At 47.3% G+C, this 24858-nt stretch overlaps 1 protein-coding gene across 1 annotated transcript in view; it reads right to left on the reverse strand.

Moving 5' to 3' along the window:
* The window catches only part of DIS3 (DIS3 exosome endoribonuclease and 3'-5' exoribonuclease), a 261428-nt gene that overhangs the window by 28633 nt on the left and 207937 nt on the right, over positions 1-24858 (reverse strand). The window contains exon 17 of the mRNA XM_078657423.1: positions 15661-15875. Within this exon, the coding sequence (XP_078513549.1) occupies positions 15661-15875 (215 nt within the window). The remainder of the gene's footprint in view (positions 1-15660; positions 15876-24858) is intronic.

The raw sequence follows: 24858 nt of genomic DNA on the forward strand, positions 1-24858 counted from the left end.
CATCCAGGGAATGTAACGACCTTTCCGCTGGAGATGAAGGATTCTGAAAAAACGTAGGCAAAGTTATGGTCTGGTTGACATGAAAATCAGAAATAACCTTGGGAAGAAATTTAGGGTGAGTACGCATAACAACCTTAGCAGCATGAAATACAGTATAAGGTTCTTGGCAACACAGCGCCTGAATTTCACTCACCCTGCGGGCCGAAGTAATGGCCACGAGGAACGCCGCCTTCCAGGACAGGTGCTGCAACGAAGCCTTATGAATAGGTTCAAAAGGCTCCTTCATCAACCTGGACAGCACCACATTCAATTCCCATGAAGGCGAAGGAAGCCTGACAGGAGGGAACACTTTCTTCAAGCCTTCCAAAAAATCTTTGATCACAGGGATCTGGAAAAAGGAAGTCTGCGAAGGGCATTTCCTGTAGGCAGTCAAAGCAGCAAGATGAACCTTAATAGAATGGACATTAAGGCCAGACTGCGCCAACTGTAGAAGATAAGGAAGGATGACATCTTCCTTACAAGTCGTCGGATCATAGTTCTTAGACCTGCACCAGATACAAAATCTCTTCCACTTGTACGCATAGGAAGTCCTAGTGGAAGGTCTCAGACTCCTTCAGTATGTCCATTCAAATGACCATATTGCACTATCTCAGGAGCCATGCTGCCAAACTCAAAGACGAGAGGTTGGGGTGCAACATCAGCCCCCCGAACTTCGTTAGAAGGTCCGGCACGGCAGCCGAATGTGAGGAAGGAGAGACAGGTGAAGCAGGTCCGTGAACCACCACTGTCTGGGCCATTCCGGGGCAATCAGTATCATCCGCGCCCTGGACTGGGACAGCTTGATGAGAACCGTCGAAATCAGGGGAATGGGTGGAAAAGCGTACAGAAAGCTGTTCGACCAGTTGATCCATAACGCATTCCCCAGCGTCCCCGGCTGGTAGTACCTGGAGGCGAAGTCTCGGCATTTGCTGTTTTCTGCGGTGGCGAACAGATCTACGTCTGGAGTTCCCCACCTTGCGAAGACTTCTCCTAGTACTTCGTCGTTTATGACCCATTCGTGGTTTTCCTGAATCAGTCTGCTCAGTGCGTCCGCCTGAACATTCTGCACACCTGGCAGATGGGTAGCCGTTATCGTCAGTCCTCGAGCCAGAAGCCAGCGCCAGATCGCCTGCGCCTCCTGCGACAGGGTGCGTGACCTCGAGCCTCCCTGCTTGTTGAGGTAATACATTGTGGTCGTATTGTCCGTTTGTACAAGTAGAGAGTTGGTCCGGAAGGACGGGTGAAAGGCCTTCAGTGCCAAGTGAACAGCTCTGAGTTCCAGGAAATTGATGTGGTACGTGGACTCCGTCGGGGACCACGTCCCTTGAATCTGTAGATCTCCGGAATGCGCTCCCCAGACCTGAAGAGAAGCATCCGTCACGATAACCTGAGTGGGAATGTCCTTGTGGAAGGGAACCCCTCTGAGGAGATTCTCTGCTGAGCACCACCACTTCAGAGACCGAAGAGCATGCAGAGATAGACGTATCTTGTCGTCCCAAGATCCTCTCCTCTGATCCCACTGATCCTCCAAGCACTCTTGCAACGGTCTCATGTGCAGCCGTGCATGGGGCGTAAGGAAGATACACGAGGCCATCGATCCTAGTAGAGAGGACACCGTCCTCACTGTCGTGGATGGAGCGGTCATAAGAGCCCGAACCTTCCGAAGCAGTGATAATCGTCGCTCCTCCGAAGGAGACACGCTTGCTGACAGCGTATCGATGGAGGCTCCCAAGTACTGAATGCACTGGACTGGAGTCGGAACCGACTTGGACATGTTGATATGCAACCCCAGCTTGTTCAAGAGAACGCACGTCTTCTGGAAGTGCGCTTGCGCTTCCGTGAAGGAGGAGGCCTTGATCAACCAGTCGTCCAGGTACGGGTAGACAAACACCTTGTGCCTCCGAAGGTGTGCGGCCACCACCGCCATGCACTTTGAGAATGTCCTCGCGCAGACTTCAGTCCGAATGGCAGTACTGTGTATTGATAATGATTGGCGCCGACTTGGAACCGCAGGAACTTCCTGTGTTTGTGTGCAATGGGCACATGGAAGTAAGCATCCTGGAGGTCTATGGCACATAGCCAGTCTCCCCGTTGCAGCTGAGGATAAATCTGATGCAACGACAGCATGCAAAACTTTTCTCTGCGAATCCACTTGTTTGCTTGTCGCAAATCCAGAATGGGCCTGAACTCGTTCTTGTCCTTTTTTCGAACCAGAAAGAACCAGGAGTACAGACCTCTTCCTCTTTGAGACAGAGGTACGACTTCGATCGCCCTTTTCATTAACAGGATATCGGCCTCCGCCTGGAGCTCGCGCAGTTGATACTGCGAGCCGACCGGAGGAATTGATGGAGGCGGGCTTGTGAACCGAAGACTGTATCCATTGCAAACAATATTCAGCACCCACTTGTCCTGAGTAATTTTTCTCCACTCTGCCTGAAAAGATTGAATGCTTCCCCCCACCGGAGCGGGTAACAGTTGTAGGGGAAGTAAGTGCTCAGGGCCTAGACCCGGCCTGGCCCTTAGTCGCTGGGGCCGACTGATGGCCGCCTCTGCCCCTCTGGCGTTTCTGGAATGTCCTTCTGAACTGCTGCTGTTGTTGTTGCTGCTGTTGTCCAGAAGACTGGCCACGCCCTCTGCCTTGACCACCAAACCGGCGTTGGAACGGACGATACGTCTTCTTGGTCTCCTTGGGCTTCTCCAAACCCACCGCAGTGAGCGTTTCCGCCTCCGCCTTCATGCGGGCCATTTCATCATCAGCGTGCTTTCCGAACAGGGTTTCGCCGGAGAATGGTAGATTGGCAACCCTTTGCTGAGCGTCCGGTTTCAGAGACGTAAGGCGGAGCCATGCAAGTCGTCGCTGGTTAATTCCGTGGCAGAAACCATGCGCCGCCAGTAGAGAAGAGTCGGCTGCAGCGCTGATGACTTGATTCGCCACCAACATCCCTTCGTTTAGCACCTCTTGGAAGTCTTCCCGCTTGTCCCGCGGAAGGAGCTCCACAAATTGTAGAAGGGATTCCCAGAGGGCTCTGTCATACCGACCCAACAAGGCAGTGGCACTAGCAGCCTTCATTGAGGTCGCCGAGGTCCCACAAACTCTTCTCCCAGACGAATCCAACCACCTAGATTCCTTATCAGGTGGAACCGTGGAGGAAGGCGTGGTGGCATGCTGGTTGCGCGCCGCCGTCACAATCACCGAGTCTGGAGGGGGCTCCAGCCTTAGAAAGGCCGTGTCCGAGTCCGGAGCCCGGTACTTCTTCTGCAGTCTGGAAGGTGCCGCCTTAGTCACCGCTGGAGTAAGGAAAAGATCCATGGCCGGTTCTTCCAGACCCGGCACCAGTGGCAGTAACGGCCGAGACAAATGCTTCTGATGGAGCGTCTCGAAGATGACTGATGTCTTAGGAGTGGGCACCGTCAAGGTAATGCCCAATTTCGCCGCACCACGTAACAGCACGTCCTGGAAGGACACCAGATCATCGATCGGTGAAACCCTCGTGTCTGGCGAATCCGACAAGGTCGGGGAGTAGTCCCTGGTCCCAGACGACCTGGTCCGTGAACGAGACCTGTGTCTCCTGTGGCGCCGTCTATATCGTGTGGAAGACCTATGACGCGAACGTTCCCTCCTCCTGGAGCGGGAGCGCGACCTCCCAGCACGTGGGCGCTCCACCGGTTTCCGTGGAGGCGTCTTCCGTGTCCTGTCCTGGGGCTTCGGAGTATGCGTACCCTTAGGAGGTGTCGGAAGCAGAGGCAGCGACACCGACCTCGGTGGCCTATGAGGAGGGACCGACGGCGGAGGCTGCCCCGCAGGAGGCAGCGGAGGAAGAGAGGGGAGCGGCGGATTAGCCGGAGGAGTCTCCTTCGGTAGAGGTGGAGGGGTCGCAGGCCTTGGCGGTGTATATACCACCGAGTACACCGTGCCCGTTGACTTCTTCGAGGGAGGGGCCTGTGATCCAGACCCTCCAGAGCGTGAGCGACGCCTCCGACGTCCATCACCAGATCCAGCGTGACTTTTGGCGCCAGAATCCCTCATGCGCCTCTTAGAGGAGGTTGAGATCCTTGGTGACGCTGATCTCTTCCTGCTCGACGTCGAGCGACGTTTTTCAGGCGTGGGACGGCGATCCCTCGACTCCGGCGTCGAACGCCGTCTCCTCGACGTCGAGTGTCGTCCCCTCGACGACAAACGGTCAGACCTCGACGGCGAGCGTCGACTCTTCCTCTTCCACGACCGTTTCCTCACAGTCCTCGACGCCGAGGATCCCCTCGACGGCGAACTGGTCGACGGCGACCGGCGGTGTCGCCTCGACGGCGAGCGCCAGTGCCTTCGTCGACGGCGATGCCTCGACTTCGACGACACCGTCGACGACGACGTCGACCTCGACGGCGGCTTAGCCAAGCCTCTCGACGTCGATCTTCCACGCTGTCTCGACCCGGAGCCCCGGGGAGAAGGGGAACACACCGTCGTCATCCCTCTCGACGTCGAAGCTATCGACGTCGACGGAGACCGGGACCTTTTGCTGGTCTTCCTGCCTCTGGGGAGCCCCCCAGAGGCCTCAGCAGGGGCAGAGGGAGCCTTCCCAGCCTGCCCAGACCCACCTGCAGCCTGCAGTCGCCTCTCTTCCAGGCCTTGGAGCCTAATCTTCAGCCTTTCCCTCAGGGTCCTTGTAGAAAAGGTCTGGCAGATGTCACAATCTTCAGGGACATGCTCTTCAGGGAGGCAAAGAATGCAGACCTCGTGGGTATCAGTCTTGGCCTTCTTCCTTCCACATGCTGGGCACTTGTCGAATAAAGCATGCATTTTAGAGCCCTAAAAGCCTGAACAAACACACAGAAGTGAAAAGGAATCACCAAGAACCACTGAGAACACTTTTAAATCCAAAAAGTGAACAAAAAACTCCAATAAACCCTTGAAAGGGGAGAGCTCAATGCACCAGGGTCCTGTAAGCAGGAGCCGGAAAAAAGAACTGAAAGTGAGAGGGACCTGGGATACTGGGAGAAGTTCTGGAAAGTTCTCTTAAAGGCACAGTACCCTATTTAAGCCACATAATGGCAGCCTATGGGGCTTGTCTGTCCATGCCTTCCTCTCTATCATTCCAGAGGGGTTTTTGCTGTTAAAGCAAGGGAAATCTGGACAGGCTTTGCTGTTTGTGGATTTTTGGTGGAATTTCTAGTTGAAGTACTGGACAGTGTAGCCTGTGGATATAGGCTGCATTATTTGTCTTTAAATTCTCTCTTAAGTGTCTTTGCAGTTCTGCAATTTTCTGACAACTTAAGAGATTATTTTGGATTGCCGGGGTCCTCGCACATGGGCGGGACTATTCACTAGATTATGACTATACACAGAGATCCCCTACTACAGAATGATATTGTCGCATACCTGTACTTAATTGATGTGTTGTTGTAAAACTGTTTAATAAAAAGAAGTATAAAAAAAATACATTCATAACCAATTTTAATTCTAGGGCTCTCTTTTAGAGTAGACTTCCAAACAATTCAAAATTCTGATGAAATGAAAAAGGGCCCAGGACTGCAGTTACCGCATGTTTCAGCTGCTCTGTGCTGTGGATTACTCACTGGATTTTGTGGTTATCTACTTAGGCTTAAAGTCAGGAAACCATAGGCTGAATATAATGTTAAGCACCTGTGAGAAAGTGTCTCTCTTGACATGGTTAGCCCCCAACTTTTTGACTGGAAATGATGTGGTTTCGATTGAAGTGCACAGGGTCCCTGCCAACCAGTTCCAGTGTCAGAGCTTCTTCCCTAAAACTGTTCCACAATTGGTCCTTCAGGCTCCCTGTAAGTCCCTGGCAAGCGGTAACTTGGTACCTAGGGGAATTGTAGTTCTGAAAATTCTGGACTCGAGAATTAAACTTCATCATAGCATGACGATTTTTATATCAAAAGACCGAGAATGGCTAGTAGACTATGTACAAGCATTTTCGTCATATTTGAGTGACGATTTCACCTCGAAATCGTCATTTTCGTCCTGAACCCTTGGCTTCCATTTTGTGTACGGCAGCCATTTTGTGTGTTGCCCTCACATAGGCTTATAACTATAGCCAAATTCGATTCCAAAGGACACGTACACCTTAATTGACTTTTCTGTGACCTGGGCAAGCTGGAACCATTGCCCCAGGCCAAACCTGTTTGGTCAGTTCCTCTCCCAGTGGCCGAACGAGATAGCATCAAGGAACAACAGGCCATAAACCCTTTTCATCGCACACACACCCTGCCGAATCTTGCTCACACCTGTCCCTGCTCTTTTCTCTCTGACTTGCTTTATGATGAGGAGGTGCCCGTTTTTATTGGGGGTCCACCGGTATCTGATGGAAATGCTGGGCCTTGCCGGATGATTTATTGTGGGCTGGACGAACTGTGATGTGGGCTTGTCATCATGACTCTGCTTTTCCTTTGTAGTGAAAACATGCCAATGATATACTAAAATGTGGAGAATGTTTGCCTAAAGCACAATATTTCGTATAAAAGGAGAAGCCTGGCTTTGTAAGATTGAGCAGTCTCCTGAGAATATACATCCCGTGTTGTTGTACTTCTAGGACGCCTGTTACTTGGTTGCAGCCAATAAAATCGATCCTTGACTTCACCTAGAAGACTCTGAGTTTCTGTGGTCTGAATCAGGAAAGTACTCGAGGTCTTTGGGTGTGTACCCTGACACCACTGGGTTACCGGTTCGGTACCGGTTCTGAAAAACCCAGTACCTCAGAATGGGACTGAAGATGGTGCCCTAGGGACCCCACCCCTAGGCCATGCAAACCGCCACAGCAGCATGCATGGCCTAGTGCAGACGAAACGACAAAGTCGATATGGCACGCTGCCTGTGTGCCATGCCAACTAGCACTGCCTAAGGTATAGGTAAGTCACCCCTCTAGCAGGCCTTACAGCCCTAAGGCAGGATGCACTATATCACAAGGGTGGGCATATCTGCATCAGCAGATATGCCCCTACAATATTTAAGTCTATTTTTAGCTACTGTAAGTGCCAAGGAAGCCATAGAGAGTACATGGGCTGGAAACTAGACAACTAGAGCACCTCAGCATCATAATACTTCTCTGAATCAAGGAGTTTTTTTTTTAAACCAAACCACTCCTCAATAAACCCACACTGATGCCAGTGTGGGATCAAAGGAGCCCCCTGAAAACCTACCAACCCTGGTGTTGTCACAGACCACTCAAGGGTTGTTAGGCAGCCTGCAACCATAAGACGTGTTTCTGGACCCCTGGGTTGAGAGCCACTGGTCTCTTGAACCAGAAACAAAGCACAACCTGGGCAGAGGTGTCACGACTCCTACCCCAGGATTGGCACAGTCCTGGAGAGGGAAGATTTAAAGGCCTACCGCCTTTGTAATGCAACCCCAGTCTCTGCTGCTAGCAACAGGTGGCAGCTCCCTGTTACGCCCCAACTGTGGGTGGGAAAACCAGCAGAAAAAACTAGGAAGAATAGGAGGTGTGCTAACTCCACCCCTAAGGTGAAGGAGACTAGGTGAAGCACACCTTTAAGTCCCTGCCACCTTGAAGCGGGAGGAACTCCCCCAATCAGGGTAAGGGCTATGACCCCCTCCCAGAGGAGGATGGCATAATTGAGGGTGCAGACACCTGAGGTAAGGTGCTGTATGGCCCTGTCACTCCCTTAAAACACCCCTAAATCTAGTATTTAGGTGGCTTCCCCAGACCCTAAAACTAGTTCTTGTCCACTGAAGGACGAAGAAGAAGTTGTGCAGCAGAGAATACTGTTGAATCCCACTGACTTAGCTGCAGTCCTACCGGCATGTCTGCAGCCCTCGAAAATCCTGCAAAGATACAACACCTGTCCTGCAGTCAGCGACCTCCACAACCCCTGGGAGGACTTCCTGCATTTGAGAAAGACCAAAACTCCTGGGGACAGCGGCTCTGTCCACAAGAAACCAACAAAAAGGACTCTGGTGCCATCCTGATCCGTAATCCCTGACCACTCCGCACCAGAAGCCTCTGTTCTGTGTCAAGGTGGCCTACCGATCCAGAAAAGGTTTTACCAGTGATCCAGAGTCCAAGTCCAGTGTTGGATGACCCCTCAAGGAATCCACGACGACGCATGCAGTGTGAATCCGAAGGCTCCCCACAACCGTCTCTGTTAAGAGAAACCTGATGCCAAAGGTCACCCCTCCACCCGAAGCCCCTGGGCCTTGAGAAGCTCGACAGATGGTGTCCCTACAACCTCCAGCATCCCAACTTACATCTGCTGTTGCTGGTTGCCTTTGTGCAGCCTCCAGTTTGTCGCCTGCAGCCTGTTTCCCAAACCAAGTTTCTCTACTGAATTGCATTGGGCGCCCAACACCGTGTTTGCACCCTGCACCTGACCGTCCTCGTGCCACTGGTGTATCTATAGTGCTGCATTGTGGCCCCCCTGAATTTGCCTAAACCTCCAAAGCAGAAGCCCTGCAGCCGCTTTAGGTACCTGCAAACAGTCAGTCTTCAAGCACCACCAGTCTCCACAAAGTAACATTGGGCCTGATCTTCAAATGTGACCCCTACACCATGTCGCCCCTGTGCCGATGGTGGTGCAGTATTGGTGCTTACCTGAACATGCCCTCTGCTGACCCTGCAAACAGAGGAATGGCTTTGTAAGCGGTTCACTTACTTGTAAAAACACATTGTTTTCCTATAAAGGTAAACATTGCAAAGACTGAAAATTGCACTGTGTCCACTTTTGAAACTGAAAACAATTCCTGTTTAAAAATGTCCTTACTTTTTTGTGAAGATCTTGGTCTTAAATTGGTGTGGATCTCCTTTTTGAGTCTTTTGTCATGTATTGGTCATTGTGTGCACAACAAATGACCGACATTCCTCTGTATTAGGCCTCAGGCTGTACACCCACACTACCACAAATAGAGCACTTTGGGTTTGCATTGAGCCCTGTAGTCTTCTGGGGGAATCTCTGGACTCTGTGCATGGAATAATCACCTAGTGGCATACCACATAAAGAGCCAGCTTCCTACAGCACCGTAAATAGGAAACAAGCATTGGCAAAGCCAATAGGTCTTGCCTCTTCAAAATCTACTGGTTTTGTCAATTTTTTTTAGACATTACAAAGAAGCGTGAGGTGCTGTGCAGCATGGTTTTACATTTTTTTTTATTTAAAAGAGCTAGGACCCAGCCAGCCATGACCGTGTTGTAGCTTTTTTCCTCTCAAGTTTAAGCCATATCGTATAGCAGTTTCACTGCTGTGAAATATGTCCTTAAAAAAAAGGTGTGCAAAAGTTAGCAAGAAAGTAACGAACGAGGAGGGCACAAGAAAACAAGCATTGGCAAAGCCAATAGGTCTCGCCTATACAAGATCTATCGGCTTTGTCAATGTTTTTAGACAGTAGTTATCACCTTTGGGACCTTTTGAGTTTGCAAATATTGACTGCCAGTGTTTTTTTTGTCGGGAATGTTTTCTACTTTCTACCATCAGCCAAAGAAGGCCCCAGTTCATCAAAGAAGCACGAAACAATGAGGAATGGGCAACTTAATTGCACACAGAGGCAGAGAATTTCTGCACACATACGTACTTCATGACGCCACAAGAGTCCTCTCTTAAGCACGTGGACCCTTAAAACTCGTGTCTCACAAATATTCATGGCCCATGCAGGGCTTTAAGTGGGATTAAAAAACGGGGGGTCTCTCAAAGGGGCAATGTAATTAAAGGCGTGGCTTAAACACACATAAGCTAAAAATCTGTGCTTAGCATAGTGCACCGCCCGACTTGTATTTTGCTGTTTCTGTCATTGCACCCAGATATATGATACAACAAGTAACATCATACCTTGTCAGGACTATTGGCTTCGTCAATGATTGTTAGTTGCTTAAGATAAAGAAGCAGCAACTATGGCTTGTATATGATATTGAAAAAGCTTCCACTTAAAGCCCTGGTGACACCACAACAATGTTGCTCCTCCTGAGTTTCAAAAAGAGAAGGGAAATCCAGACAGAAAATGACTCTCTTTAAAGGATTTCCTTTCTCCTATAACGCTCACCTGGCATGATGTCATGCCGTCACTTCTCCACTAGTGAGAAGTGAGAAGTGAGCAGTGTGAGCACGCGCACATCGATGTGCCTGCTGGCACTGCAGTCCAGGGAAAAACGGACCGCCTGTGCTAGAGCACAAAACAGAGCCCGATAGAGACCCGTTTCGAGCCCTCTGTAAAAAACTGCCGGTGCTCAGACCCGGTGAGACCCAGCCCACTTAAAGCCCTGGCCCATGGGCTGACCAAGTTCCCTGAAATGTGAAGGGTCCCCTGAACTACAGGGGCCTGTTTTACACTCTTACATATAATTTAACCAGTGCAAGGTAGCAATAGGTCTCACCAAATTTCTCACTTGGCAGGGTGTGCACTGTGCACTGAAAACATTTCAACCCCAGATATGCCTGGGTCTGTCTCGAAGGAGGGGTATCAATGGGGCATCCTCTGAGAACACTCACAAGTGGGCGAATGATTGAAGTACCACGTTTGGGGTAGCCCCGCTAAGACTACAAATACAAAAATACACTAGTCACTCACAATTTAATATACTTTAGCATGGAGTGAAACTAACGGGCTGTGCACTGAGTAAATCAACATATTAAAGTTTCTCTTGGACCGCACTGGCGGTATTTTAGGAACTCCTGCCTTCGCCTGTAAACAAGTTTAGTGATGTCAATCAACTGGTCGCCCTCTAATGTTAGCCTTTTTTATCTCAGAAAACAGGTAACAATGCTCTGAAACGCTAGTAAGAACTAGGTCTGCCCCAAAACACTAACTGGGTCAAGGGACCCAAGAAAGGTGCCCAAATACAAAACAAAAGATGAACCCTGCTGCACTAAACAATATATTTAGGAGAAAAAAACAAGCAGTAATACAATGGAGGCACGGGAGGCGTGTGGAGAGAATAAGAATGGACTCGCATGCATGCAAGAAGGGAGGGGGCAAGCAAAGTGAGTGTGAAGGGTAAAGCAAACACAGGAGGGCTGGGGTAAGGGACGGTAAAAACCTTCTAAAAAAAATTGCATTAAAGCAGGGGCTTTTGTTTGAAAAGACTAGCTCTGTTACTAAATGAGCAAGTGATAATGTTTGCTGCCTCCATTAACAACAAGAATAACAAGCAGATCCTCAAGCAGAGATAGCTTATCTGCAACAGCTTTTCAACACAGCTACTCCCGAGCGTCGCATTGCATGGTAACTGCAACAAACAAAAACAAGTAGATAGTAACCTGACCCACGAGAAATGCAGCTGCCACCCTGCGCCCCAATGCTCGCTCCCACAGGGAAAACACTGTGGGAGTGAACATTAGAAAAGAGATGGGACTTGCACCGGCCTTTAGCCATTTGCGCGCTTTCATTATTGAAAGACACACGCAAAAGCCAACACAATGCGTGGAGGGGAGTCATACCCACACAGAGCAGCTACAAGAAGCCGTGGAGAGCAGTGCATGCGACCTGCGCTAGGCTCGACCTAAAAAGGGGCAGAAAATGGAAGGGAGAAGAAAGGAAAAGGGATGAGTTTGCCAGAGAAGGCAAGGGGTGAAGAAAAGAGAGAGCGGTCAGGGCAGGAGTGAAGAAGAGCGAGTGCTGAGGCATTCACTCTTCTAAGAGTGCATGCTGAAAAGTAAAAGAAAATAAAGAACCTGCAGGAGCCTGTGGACAGTGGAATGACACAGGCCACCGGAAGTAGTACTTAGTCCACGGCCGCAACGAAGTCCGAAGCCCAGGAGGAAGACGAAGGCGAGGAGGAGGAGCTGACCAATTGGAAGCAAGCAAACGAGACCCACGTTGGAGCCAGCCAATGGGTAAGTAATGTGGCATAGGAGCCAAATGGGAACCAGTCAATGATAGAAAAAATGTAGTAATGGATGGGCTCTAAGCCCCTTTTAAGATTTTTAAATACAAGAGAATCTGAACACACAGCGCAAGCGATGTGCAGGCGAAACATAAAAACAGGTAATGTTTGAAATAATCATTTTATTCAGCTTGTAAGAATTAACAATTTCAACCAAAGATTTTCATCATGAGATTATATGGATTTTCACTGGGGCACTGCTAATAATCACTCAAGAAACAAGTAACAAATTATTCCCCACATAACTGTACACTATACGTTGCAACACATACCCATAAAGTGAGCCCACCTATAACAGTTAGTTGCTGAAGGGGAAGACTGGCACACCTGAGCTCAGAAGGTGCACTGCCACTACCACCATCACTTTCGTGAACACCCGAGTGGAGCTGGTGAGGCCACATGACAGCACAGAGAACTGAAAATGCTACTCTTCCACCAACAAATGCAGGTAGTGCTGATGGGCCGGCAGGACAACAATATGAAAATGAGAGTCCTGCAGATCCAAAGCTACCATCCAGTCTCCTGGTTGGAGGACCGACAAGAACAGGGCGAGAGACAGCATTCGTAATTTTGCCTTTCAGAGGAAGAGATTGAGAGTGTGAATATCTAGAATCAGCCAAAGGCCTTTGTCCTTTTTGGGCACCAGAAAGTAGCAGGAATAATACCCAAATCCTACTTTTGGCAGAGCTGACCCGCCATCAGTTTTTGGGTGGAAGGTGCCGGCAGGGATGAAAGGAACGGTAAGGCATAACATCTGGAAACAACCTGTCTGACGAGATTGCTTGTGAACTTGGATAAAATCGGTGGACCCTGCCTACCACTGGGAGACCATAACTCTGAGGTTAAACTGAAAGAGCTTGGCAAGTGGGCTGGGGAGCAAGGGGGTGTAGATGGGCAGGGTGATGCTGGTATGAGCGCCACGCTCACCTTGGCCGAAGCCATGAAAGGAACACTGGAAGTGTTGCTGGTGAGGCTTGGTGAAATAGTCCAGAGAGCGAGCACTAGCCCTGCTATATTGAAAAAAATTCAAGGGAATAGTCAGCCTTGTCCCCAAACAAGCTAGTTCCATCGAGCGGCATGTCCATTAGGGATGAATAGATGCCTACCGAGAACCAAGTAGGTGGCAGTGCGACAGTGAAAGGTGACACTAGTGCTTATGTCCCACCCAACGTGGTCTCTGGTGTCCAAGTCACAACAAATTGTGAACTTGGACGCATCATGACTATCCTGGATGGCCTGTTAGAGAACAGGACAAAGGGAATACTTGTGCCACCAAGTTCCAAAGGGTATGAGGATAATTGACCAGTCAGCAGGAGGCCTTGACTGATCGCAGAGCCAAACTGAAGGATGAGGACAAGTGTTTTCCAAAAGTCTCCAGTCTTTTAGGTTCCATCAGGTGGAGTGGTTGGGAAATTGTTATGGTTGGTCCAGCGTGGGGTCTTTGCAGCTGAGGACAATAGGGGCCGCGTGTGCGAGCTGGGAAGTCAGCATTGGCGTCAAAGAACCAGGACCTGGCCTGGTTGTGGGTGTTTAGGAAGGTGTTGGTACTAGAACGGACACCAGAAGGGGCTCAGAGGATCCAGGTGGCATGGAGGGCGAACCTGCGAGTGGCAATCCAGGTACAAGGCCTCTCAGCTCCGTTAGACCTGAAGGCACGCTAGAAGGAGTCATAGGGATCCGAAGAGTCGGAGCATAGCTACGCCGAAATCTTCAATGTGGCGCAGGGTGGCTAAAGGCCACAAAACATGGTTTTCACCAGAACCAGAAGTGGAATCGACTCTGAAGTCGGCTGACTTCAGGAGCAGGACCAGGACTGTTGGTGCCATCCACACGCTTCATCAGGTGAGTGACAATGGTAAGAAGGAGCAGAACTCCACTTTGACTTCTTTTGATTATGTGCTTACTTGAGGACTTGGAGTCTGACCAAAACTATCCTCTAGACTTGCTTTGTTTACTCCAGGAATGGGAGCAGGACCAAGGTTGGACCTTTGGCTTGAAACATGACTTGGACCAGTGCCAACGTTGAATCGTCTTCTGTTTGGTGATGCAAACTTTGGCCTCACGTCCCCTGATGGCCTTCTGGTTAATCAACGTGGAGTCTACGCAGGTCTTAAAGTTGTAGATTGATCCCAGACAGCACAGGCAAATCTGGTGGGGAACTATAATAAATGCCTGCTTGTATCAGTCCTTGCAGGGTTTAAAACCGGTCATCTTAGGGGGTGACATCCTTTGCACACTGTAGAAATTTGAAAGAAATATGCAGAAAAGCAGACTCTGAGGCTCAAGATAAGACCCTCATACACGCCTGGAGGCGTGGAAAGAAAGAAGCGAACGTCTACATGCAGGTGGAGCATCTACATAACCCTGCTTGTTATCTACGGAGAAGAATGGCATCAGTACTGATCCACAAGATACTGCCTTCCTGAGCACAGAAACATTGCTGCCAGGGAATGGGAGGCATTAGTGAAGGAACGGAAACATCCACATCACTCCTTACTTGAGGAGCCCCCTCACACCCCCGATTATATGGGTCACACTCTAGGACTCTGGGGTGGGTACCTCTGCGGCCAGTCTGTAAACCTCCCCATTATGTGAGCACACAGGTTATAGGATTAGGGCAATAGCGCCATCATGAGGCTTCGCTCAACACCCTCTTGACTCCATGATAAAGAAAATGTTAATTTACCTCTTCGTAACTAGTAGCAGGCCTCACCACGGCACGCCTGGGATGGATTGGTGGGATGGGGGAGAGAGTTGATTGTTCTTTATAGGTAGGGGTCTAGGATAATTGATCAAAGGACCTTGGGTGCGCAAGATGGTGCTGTGATCGACATAATAATGTTTACAATCTGGTAGGATGCCTACTGCTTATTGGGAAGGTCCGGTAATCTTGTGTTACGTCAGGTGGGAGGTTGTATATAATATTAAGCTGTAGCTATTTGTCGACATTGAATGGCTATTTGTATTACTTGGTAACAGGCACTTGATTTTAACGGAAAACAATAAAAAGTTGGTTTGAAAACAATAAAAAACAAAGGCTGTTTTCAAAAGCATGAGACTAAAACGATTATGGAGAAAACGAAAAACCGATCTGATTTGGAAAGATATGGCTTCAGAAACTCACCATGTCATAAGGACTCTTGCTGTACCTATTTAAAAGGCTTAACAAAGCTGACAGGCATGGTGTTGCTCATGTTCATTTTCAGAGTTTCATAATCTAGCAGATTGAGATGAACTGTCCATTTTGGTGGAGAGCCGCAACTGATTTTTGTATACCTATACCTGTTCACAATAGCACCTTGATGATGGATTAAACCCAGATCAGTTGACTGGGATGAGTGCTTACAATGTTCAACACTCCGTCCATCATCCCCTTTGGTTTCACAATAGCACTGTGAGCATACAATTATTACTGTAATTGGTCAGGAGCAATGCTAATATAAATGAGCATTTCCATTCCTGGCTTTATTCCTTTCTTAGCGGCAGCTTCTTCTTTCTGTCATTCTACTACAATCAACGTTTAATCTCTTAATTGGCTCCTATCACTGCTGCGTCCCTATCACCGTCAGCTCTACTGCTTCCAACAGACACAGGAATTGTGCATAACATATTCATCTAGGTGCCAACGTTGCATGTTATTTTAGAAGAAAACAAGAAAACAAGCGATATCAAACAGCATCAAATATATGGAAACAGGGAATATTATTGATTACATACTTTTAAACAAATGTGGCACAGTGCACATCTTGACCAAAGTGGATAAGTCCAGCCAACCTACCTTCGGATGGGTGACGTGAAATGTGTGTAAATAGGGGAGGCTAAACCATAATGATGAAAATCCGAATCCAGGCCTGAGCAGAAATAGACAGCCTGCATCATGCACCGTGTGGCTAGGATCCTCAGCAGAGTGTTCAGATATGGGAAATTGGGGTTATCTGCTAGGTCCAGCGAGTCAGCCAGAGCCTTTGCAGAGTCGGTCTTTATCTCTAGATCCTGAAAGTAGAATAGTAGCGATCAGAAAAATGGCAACACCAGTCAAATCCCAAATGCCTCTAAACAAGGATGCACAAACTGACTTCAATATATAAGTCTTAGTTTTCAAATCATCCCCATAATGGTGTAAAGATAAAATGAGAAAGGAAAAACTGCCACTGGGCTCATGTAATAGTATACAAAACTAAAGTGTAGAAAGGATTTTGAGGGGCACCCGGTGCTCACTAAAAATGATTAAACCTGTACGTTTTCATGGCTCCTGCCTCTTTCCCCCTAATGCTTGCTAGCTTACCCTTCCACCTCGATGTATGGACTTCAGCAACACACATAATAAGCAACTTTTTTTGCCTACAGGTTTGACTTACAAATACTCAAAATGAAACTCTTCAGCAGTGAGTGCTTGACTCGTGTATAAAGCGAGATCATCACAGTGAAGTAAATTGTGCGAGGGCACCTCTGAACACTGTTCAAAAGGATGAGTTTGGGCGAGTGTGAATTACTTCTCCACAACATCGATCTGCTGACCAAATAAACTGAAATCCCAGCCTGTACTATAAGGAAACTATGAACTACACAACTATCACCATCCATAATACCATCAGTACAAAAGGCCAACCGGGGAAGAAATGGATAGCAGGCGGATGAAACACCGAGTTTCCGGGGATGGGTCAGATTTTCTCACAACCCAGACACCCAGTTCCAACACTAGCAGACAGAACTGTGCAAAGAACACGTCTGGGACAATACCATGTAATATTTATTTTTCTTTCTGAAGAAGACAGAAACGTAACTAGGTCTCTTGCAGTGGGAAGGACATTTTTAAGGAATCCCTCATATCACCCTATCAAAGCTCCGCACCTGTGAGGCGTAAAAGGTCAGAAATTAAAATACCTTCTTCATCAAAATGTAAAGGACCCTGGCACTTCGCAATGCCTATCCAAAAATATTTTTCACTTAAAAATATAGATGAAGCAGGTCAAAATACTAGGGAGAGACATAGAGAAAAAAATATAAAAACAACACACAAACCTACCTACACACAACGCCCCCCACAGCCACATCTTGCACCACCTTCTTAAAAGGGTATGCAGTGGGGATTTCCTAATTGGAAACAAGTAACTATTTTCAGCATTGAGAAAAGCTCCATGTCTGAGATTCCTCAGTGAAGGGAACACTGATCTGGTTTCCATCGTAAAAATGTGAGCCATTGCTCCTCGTGCCTAACTGGAGGCTTTCAAAGCACCCCCAAGTTGTCCATACTGAACCATTTTTTGGACAAATAACATCGAAGTTGTTCCAATTCACTGAAAAACAGTGATTAATGGTTGACATCTTACAATCCCCTCTTTACAAAGTAGAAGACTGTTGCATTGCACAGAATAATTGTTAACAAATTCCACAACATAAATGGAAGGGGGCAAGCCCACTAGCCTGAATATTTTAAATCCTAAACTATTACAATGGTGCAATGGATAGTGTTAGAACATCCACACAAAAAAATAATGGAGTATTCCAAAGCTTTTAAATTTGTCCAATTACAGAGATTAAGGGGTGCTCTGAACATACAACACCTTGCCACCAAAGACATTCACTGGAATGAATAGTTGACGCCGAGTCATTTACAGTTAATGGAAGCACACTACAAGGTATGTGGAATATATATATATTTTTTAAAACGAAAGAGAATCCGGGTTTTCCTGAGGTTTAGAAACCTACCTGGCTACTGAGAGAGGGAAGGGGTGTACCTTGCACGGAATGAGGAGCGATTGCTCAGCAGAAGTCCAGCGTGTTCCCAGAGTGGGAAATAATCAGAGAAGGAAAGGAGTTACAACTTAGCAAATCCAGGAGCGACCCAAGCAGTTCTTTCTATGAAATGCAACAAGACTTCTACAATTACAAGCATCGTGTATAATCATGAGGATGAGAGACTGGTGCTGCTGATCTGAGTGGGAACACATCATGGATGCCAACATGGGAGCTGGACTGGAGGCCGCATCTGCTGCCCAGCATCCCATCTGCACCAGCCTCACTGCGTGCTCACAGTGGTCGCAAAAAGATTGAGCCAGGGTTCTCCCCATTGCAAGACGACGCCCTGCGCCACTTTGAGTGAAGCCTCCATTTGTGATACTCTAGGTAACACAGACTACATTTGTCTGTTCTGGTGTTTAAAGGTCCTGCCAGGGAGATTCCTGAATGACTCATCCTGTTCCAGGTGCTTAAAGACTCTTGGCACAGGACCCAGACCCCACCCTGCTTTGTTAGTTGCAGTACAACATGGCGGTGGTGTTGTTGTCCATGAGGACCTGCACCTGTACTCTCTTGATGGACAGGAGGAAGGCTTTTAGTGCTAAATGAATCACCTGCAACACCAATAGACTGATGTGAAGGTGGGTTTCCGCCAGAGACCAGAGTCCTCTGATCTCCACCTCTTCCAGATGACCTCCACAACACACCAACAATACATCCATCAAGACTGTTAGCTCTGGGCAGAGTAGGGACCAGTCTAACTGGTAGTTTAGCAACCACTTATGCAGTCTTTTCTGACACCTGGATGGAATCTCAGAGGTTCCCTTGACGCTGAGCCCACTAAGACATCATATTCCATTACAAAGCCCGTAGGTGCCAACTTGGTGTGGTCCTCTGGCAGGATACAGGAAGACAAGAAGTCTCAGAGCTGCAACCACTGAGATCCAGGTCAAAGCCTGAAAAATTGGGATCAAATGTAATGGTTACTTACTAGTAGGAGTAGTTTTGCAGCTTGAAGAATTTTCTAAATTCACATGCTGTGCATTATTCCGCCATCTAGGGGTTGGGCCCGGAATAGTCTCCGTTTTCTTGTTTTTGTTTTGGTTGCTGTCGACCACCATTTTTTTCCAGGTATGTCCCCTGTGTGACATCAGACGGTGCCCTGGAGGTCGACGTGCGTGGTAGTCATCTTCGGATATTTTTTAAAATATTTTTGTGTTTTAAAATGTTGTAGTCCTTCAGATGGTCATTAAATAACTAATATAATAATTTGCTTTCCCACCTGTTTGTATTCCTTGGAGGGGAGGCCAGGTGGGTTGCATGTGAATCCAGAAATTTCTTCAAGCTGCAAAACTACTCCTACTGGTAAGTAACCATTTTGTTTTTGCAGAGTGAATCCTTTTCTGGATTCACATGCTCTGCATTAGGTTATGTAGCAGTTTCTCCAGTTTTTGACAGGCTGTAGTGAGAGGTAGACTTTGAGAACAGGGGTTGAAGCACCTTTTGTCCTATTTGAGCTTCCTTACTCATTTGTATATCCACACAGTAATGCTTGGTAAAAGTGTGTGATGATGCCCATGTTGCTGCTCCACATATAGCGTCATTGGGTACATTGAATATGAAAGCCAGGGTTTATACTTTCTTTCTAGTGGAGTGAGCTGTTGGCCATGACGTTAATTCCTTCTTGGAGTTGGAATGACATAGTTGGATGGTTTGTACTATCCATGCTGAGATTGTTGCCTTTGTGACTGGTGATCCTGTGTTAGTATATACGTAGGCAAAAAACAACAGTTTTGTCTTTCAGATTTCTTCCATTCTTTGTAGATATTACAGTAGCGCTCTCCTTACATCCAGGACATGGCGGCTCTTTTCCCCTTTAGTCCTTGGGTTTTTGAAGAAAACAGACAGGAGAATATTTTGATTTAAGTGATATGTTGATACCACCTCTGGTAGGAAGTGTGGGTTTGTTTTTAAAATTACCTTGTCCATGTGGATTTCCAAATATGGTTCTAGTATTGCTAAAGCTTGTAACTCACTCTTCTTGAGGAAGTAATTGAGGTCTGCTTTATGCCTGGGTTCGAAGGGTTTTGACATTAGTTGTGTGAGCACTAGATTCAGGCTCCACGTGGGCACTGATGCTGCTCTAGGTGGGGCAATTCTTTTTGATCCTTCTAAAAATCTTTTAATAACAGGTCTTGTGAAGAAGCTTTTGCATGTTTTTCCCCTAAAGTATCCTACGATGGCAGCGAGGTGCACCTTTGTGCATGAGTAGTTGATGTTGTCTAGGAGATAAGTTAGAGATGTGATTACTGTTTCCTGTGTGTTGATTGACCTCATTTGATTATTAGCGATTCACCAGGTGGTGTATCGCTTCCATTTCCTTGCTGACTGTTTTCTAGCCTCCTTTAGAATCTTCATTGTTTGTAGAGGTAGATTGAGGTGTCCAAACTCTATGTATTCAGGTGCCAAGCCGCTAGGTGTAGCAACGTTGGTTCGGGTTAAAGATTTAGCCCTGTTGCATCATCAACAGATCCTGGTCTGCTTTGATCTTGACCATTTTACCCTTGGGCAGTTCTAGAAGGCTTGAGTACCATGTTAACTTGGCCATTGAGGTGCAATGAGAATTAGGTTTGTCCCTGTTTGTCTTGCCTTTTTTTGATACTATTTGTATTAGGGGTATCGGTGGAAAGATTTGATTTGATTTGATTGATTTGATTTATGGATTTATAAATCATGCGCGATTGCTCATGGGATTCTTGGCACTAATTGATGAAGACAGAAGATTCTACCGAGACAGATTCCTAACAGGAGGTAAATAGCCAGGTTTTTACCTCTTTCCTGAATGAAAACAGAGATGGACTGTTCTCGATCAAAACCGGGAGAAGATTCCAAGCCCTGGCTGCATGCAACAGGAAGCCCCCCCCCCCGCCCCCCACCACCACCTGACTTGTTTATATTTTGACACCTGAATGAGTTTTGCTTGGCTACTTCTCCGATTCCTAGACGACTCATATAGTTTCAAATGTGTTTTTAGAAACTGAGAACCCATCCCGTGAAGGGCTTTGTAGGCCAGACACACAGACTTAAATTTTATTATTTTTTCCATTGGGAGCCAGTGGAGTGTTGCTAGTCTATGTGCAACGGGGTCTGATCTGGGATTATCCAACACCAGCCTAGCTGCTGCATTTGTATGCGCTGCAGTTTTGCTAGGTGCTCGCTCTGCAAACAAGCATATAGAGCATTCACATAATCTAGCCTGGACAAGGACAGTGCAGTTACTACCGTTTTACAGGAATCGTGGGGAATGTACGGCAGAAGTTTCTTTATCATTTTAAGAATGTACCATATCGAGGATGCTAATTATTTGTCTGGGCGTCATACGACAATTTGCTGTCCAGTATCACTCCAAGATTTCTAACTTTGTTCACTGGGGATGGACAATCGCCTAAGCTGTCTGGCCACCACTCGGGGGGCCAGATTATCCAATCTGTCCCCAGCAGCATGACTTTTATCCCCATTTAGTTTTAGGCAATTGCCGTGCATCCAGCGATTGATCTGCGTCATACAGTTATTAAATCCGTCTGCCGTTTCTTTAACATTGTTAGAGACAAAGGTGCTACATAAATATTAAAAAGGGTGGGGCTTAAGGAAGACCCCCGAGGTACCCCGCATGGTGAATTAAAAGGTTGCGATTTAGCCTTTCCTAGCTCCACTGTAAACATTCTGTTAGACAGATATGAGGCTTGCAGCATTCGCGCCGACGCCGTATGCAAATGTCCCCGACCAATTGAGTTAAAGTGCATTTCCCTTTGACAGGTGGTATGGGAACCTCGAGGCAAAGGACTTGCATTCTTTTGTTCTGAATAGTTGCAAAAAGGGCTATCACAGGTGTTCCCCAGAGATTGAAAATGTACTGAACTGTTTTCTGTTTCAATTCCCATTCGTGGGAGCAGTTGTTTTGACTGCTCAGGTGGTCCGCTGTTATGTTGTCTAACCCTGGTAGATGTACTGTTTGCAAATTGATTTTTTGATTTCCTGTGCTCGTTTGCTCAGTGGAAAAGATTTCGTACCTCCCTGTTTGTTGAGGTAGAACATTGTTGTGGTATTGTCTGTTTGGATCAGGACAGTCTTCCCCTGAATGTGTTTCTGGAATGCCTTTAGTGCAAGAAATACTTTTTTCATCTCCAGGTAGAGGCTTTATGGAGTCTCATTCGTTCCATTGACCACGTAATTTCAGCTGGTTGAAGTGTGCTCCCCATCCTTTGAGGGATGGCTCTGTGGTGATTGTCACAGATGGAGTTGGGTTCCTGAAAGGTCTCCCCTGTGTTATGTTGTTGGATGCCCACCATTGTATCTCTGCTTGCAGCCTCTGTGTAACAAACACTAGATCCTCCCAACTCCTTGTGGCTTGGGACCAGCTGTTGGTAAGCCATTCCTGGAACAGGTGCATATGAAGGCGGGTATCAGGGATGCATGATGCTATCATGCCCATTAATTTCATGACTCTCCTCACTGTCAGAGATTGACCCCTCTGGTAGAGGCTTGTTTTCTGTTGAATAGCTTGCATCCTTTTTTTGAGTCAGGTACGCTCGCATACTCTTTAGTCTAATCTTGCACCTAGGAATGTTTTTACTCTTTCTGGCTTTGTGGATGATTTTTTTGTGGTTCATTGAGAAACCCAGTTCTTGTAACCTGTGAATAGGTGTTTGAACAGGACTGTAGCATTTCCGCTTTGTGTCTGCGCTTATGAGCCAGTCGTCCAGATAGGGATAGACGTGGATTCCTTCCCTTCTTAGGTGTGCCGCCACTGTGGCTAGGCACTTTGTGAAGACACGTGGTGCAGATTTTATCCCGAAAGGAAGTACCTTGAATAAATAGTGTGTTCCTTTGTGAAGAAACCATAGGTACTTTGAGCTTTTTGTTCATAGGGATGTGTATGTAGGCGTCCATGAGGTCTATTGTTACCATGCAATCTCCCCTTTGGATTTGAGGGATTATTTCCTGAAGAGTAGACATTTTGACGTGTTGCGTCAATATGAACCTGTTTAGGAACCTTAGGTCCAGGATTGGTCTTAGTGACAGGTCCAGTTTGGGGACTACGAAGTATAGGGAGTAGGTTCCTTTGAACTATTCCCGTTGTGGCAACAATTGTATTGCGTGTTTTTGGAGTAGCTCGATATTTGAATTTAACTGTCTTTGTTCTGAATTCAGGAAGTTTCTTGTTTTTGGTGGGTTTGCAGGTGGTGTTTTGGTTAGCGCTATGCAATACCCCTACTTTACCAAATTTAATATCCAATTGTCTGTTGTGATATTTTGCCACTGCTGGAGGATGAAGGATATTCTTCCCCCCACTAGTGTGACTTGTGTGGGTCCTTTACTGTGTGCGAGTCAATTAGAGCAGTTTCCTCTTCCTCTAGGGGTTTTGCCTCTGTCCTTCCCTCGAAAAGGATGCTTTTGTTGTTGTTGCCAACCTTTGTAACCTGTCTGTTGTCCATTTCCTTAAGGGGTTTGTCTACTTTTTTCCCAAAAAGTGCATCCCCAGTAAAAGGCGTATTGATGGAGGTTTGAACCTCCTGATTGAAACCTGAAATTCTAAGCCAGGCATGTCTTCTTAGAATGGTGCCTGTGCACATTTGTCTGCTAGCAGTGTCTGCTGCATCTAGAGCGGACTTAAGGAATGTATTTGCAACATTTCTGGCTTCCTGTAAAATAGTTCTTGCCCTTTTCTTGTCTTCTTCGGGGAGTTTATTGATGAACTTCTCTACGTCGTCCCACTGTTGGTGGCTGTATCTGTTTAGCAGGGCATTGGAATTTACGATGCGCCACTGCGTCACAGCCTGGTTCTCCAATCTCCTCCCCACCATGTCCAGTCTCCTACTTTTTTTTCTGGTGGAGGTCCAGTGTTGGAGACTGCATTAGCTCTACTTCTCGCAGTGTTGACGATAATGGAATCTGGCACAGTGTTCCCATGAATATATTTAGGCTCCTTGGAGGAGGCTTTGTACTTTTTCTCAACCCTTGGCATTAATTCTTTGCTTGAAGCGGATTCTTTGAAAGCTTCCTTGACTTCCTTGCCTTTTTCCTCCTCGAGGGTGACCCCGAATTGGTCTGCTGCCCTTTTAATTAGCCCATTATAGAAAGCTATATCGTCTGGTGGAGATCCTTTCGACAGATAGCTGCATATTTCATCTTCGGGGCTTTCCGTGTCGAGGTCGTTCCAGGAATACTCAACATTTTTCAGAGATTTCCTCCTCTTTAGGCAAGTCTCCATATTCCTCGGGTACTTTGTCGTGAGGTTCTGGATTAGGGGGCGATACAAAAATATCCTCCTCTTCTCCTTTGTCTTCTTCAGCGTCAAGTTTTTCTGGGTCAGTGTCCGGGACCTTGGAAATTCGAAAATCCTTTAGAGACGTGTCGAACTCCTTTTTCTTGTGACATCGTGGTGTAGTGAGACTCTCTCTATTTTCAGTGGGTTCTAAGTGTCTTCGACAGGAATGCTGCGCAGGCCTCACAGTCCTTGTTCTGATGGTCCTTGGGCAGGCAAAGGTTGCACACGTCGTGTGGGTTGCGTTGAGCGTACTTGTGATGGCACCGAGGGCAGAACTTGAAAGGAGTGTTTTCCATGGCCCCTACCTTGCCATTTGTGGACCTTAGAGGTCTTCTGTTGTGTCAGAACCAGAGTTCTGTTGTTCTTCCTGGTTACGGCGTCGATGGACGTTAACGTTTGCGGGAACCTTTTTCGGTTTTCTGGAGTTCTTTGGGGGATATCCTGAAGAGTCTTCGGAGCTTCCCGTATTGCTTCCAGACCCAGTGGCAGAAAAAATAATCTGAAGACGGCTACCACGCACGTCAAACTCCAGGGCACCCGTCTGACGTCACACAGGGGACGTACCTGAAACCAAATGTTGGCCGACATCGACCCAAAAAAAACCAAGAAAACAAAGACTATTCCGGACCCAAACACTAGATGGCGGAATAATGCACAGCATGTAAATCCAGAAACGGATTCACACTGCAAAAGCTCGAATATCCTGCAATCATTGAAGCAGAGCTGTGTTCAGAATGGTTCCAATGAAGGGGTGCTGCTGCTGTGAAGGGGTCAGCAGACTGATGGAAAATGCCCGCGATATTAACAGCTCGGCTATCATCTGGAGTTGGTTCACAACTGAGGCAAGCCCGATTTCAGCAACGAGTCGTCGAGGTATGAAAAGATGGATATTACCAACCTGCAAGATGG

This window comes from Lissotriton helveticus, chromosome 8, assembly GCF_964261635.1.
Source record: "Lissotriton helveticus chromosome 8, aLisHel1.1, whole genome shotgun sequence".
Classification (NCBI taxonomy): domain Eukaryota; kingdom Metazoa; phylum Chordata; class Amphibia; order Caudata; family Salamandridae; genus Lissotriton; species Lissotriton helveticus.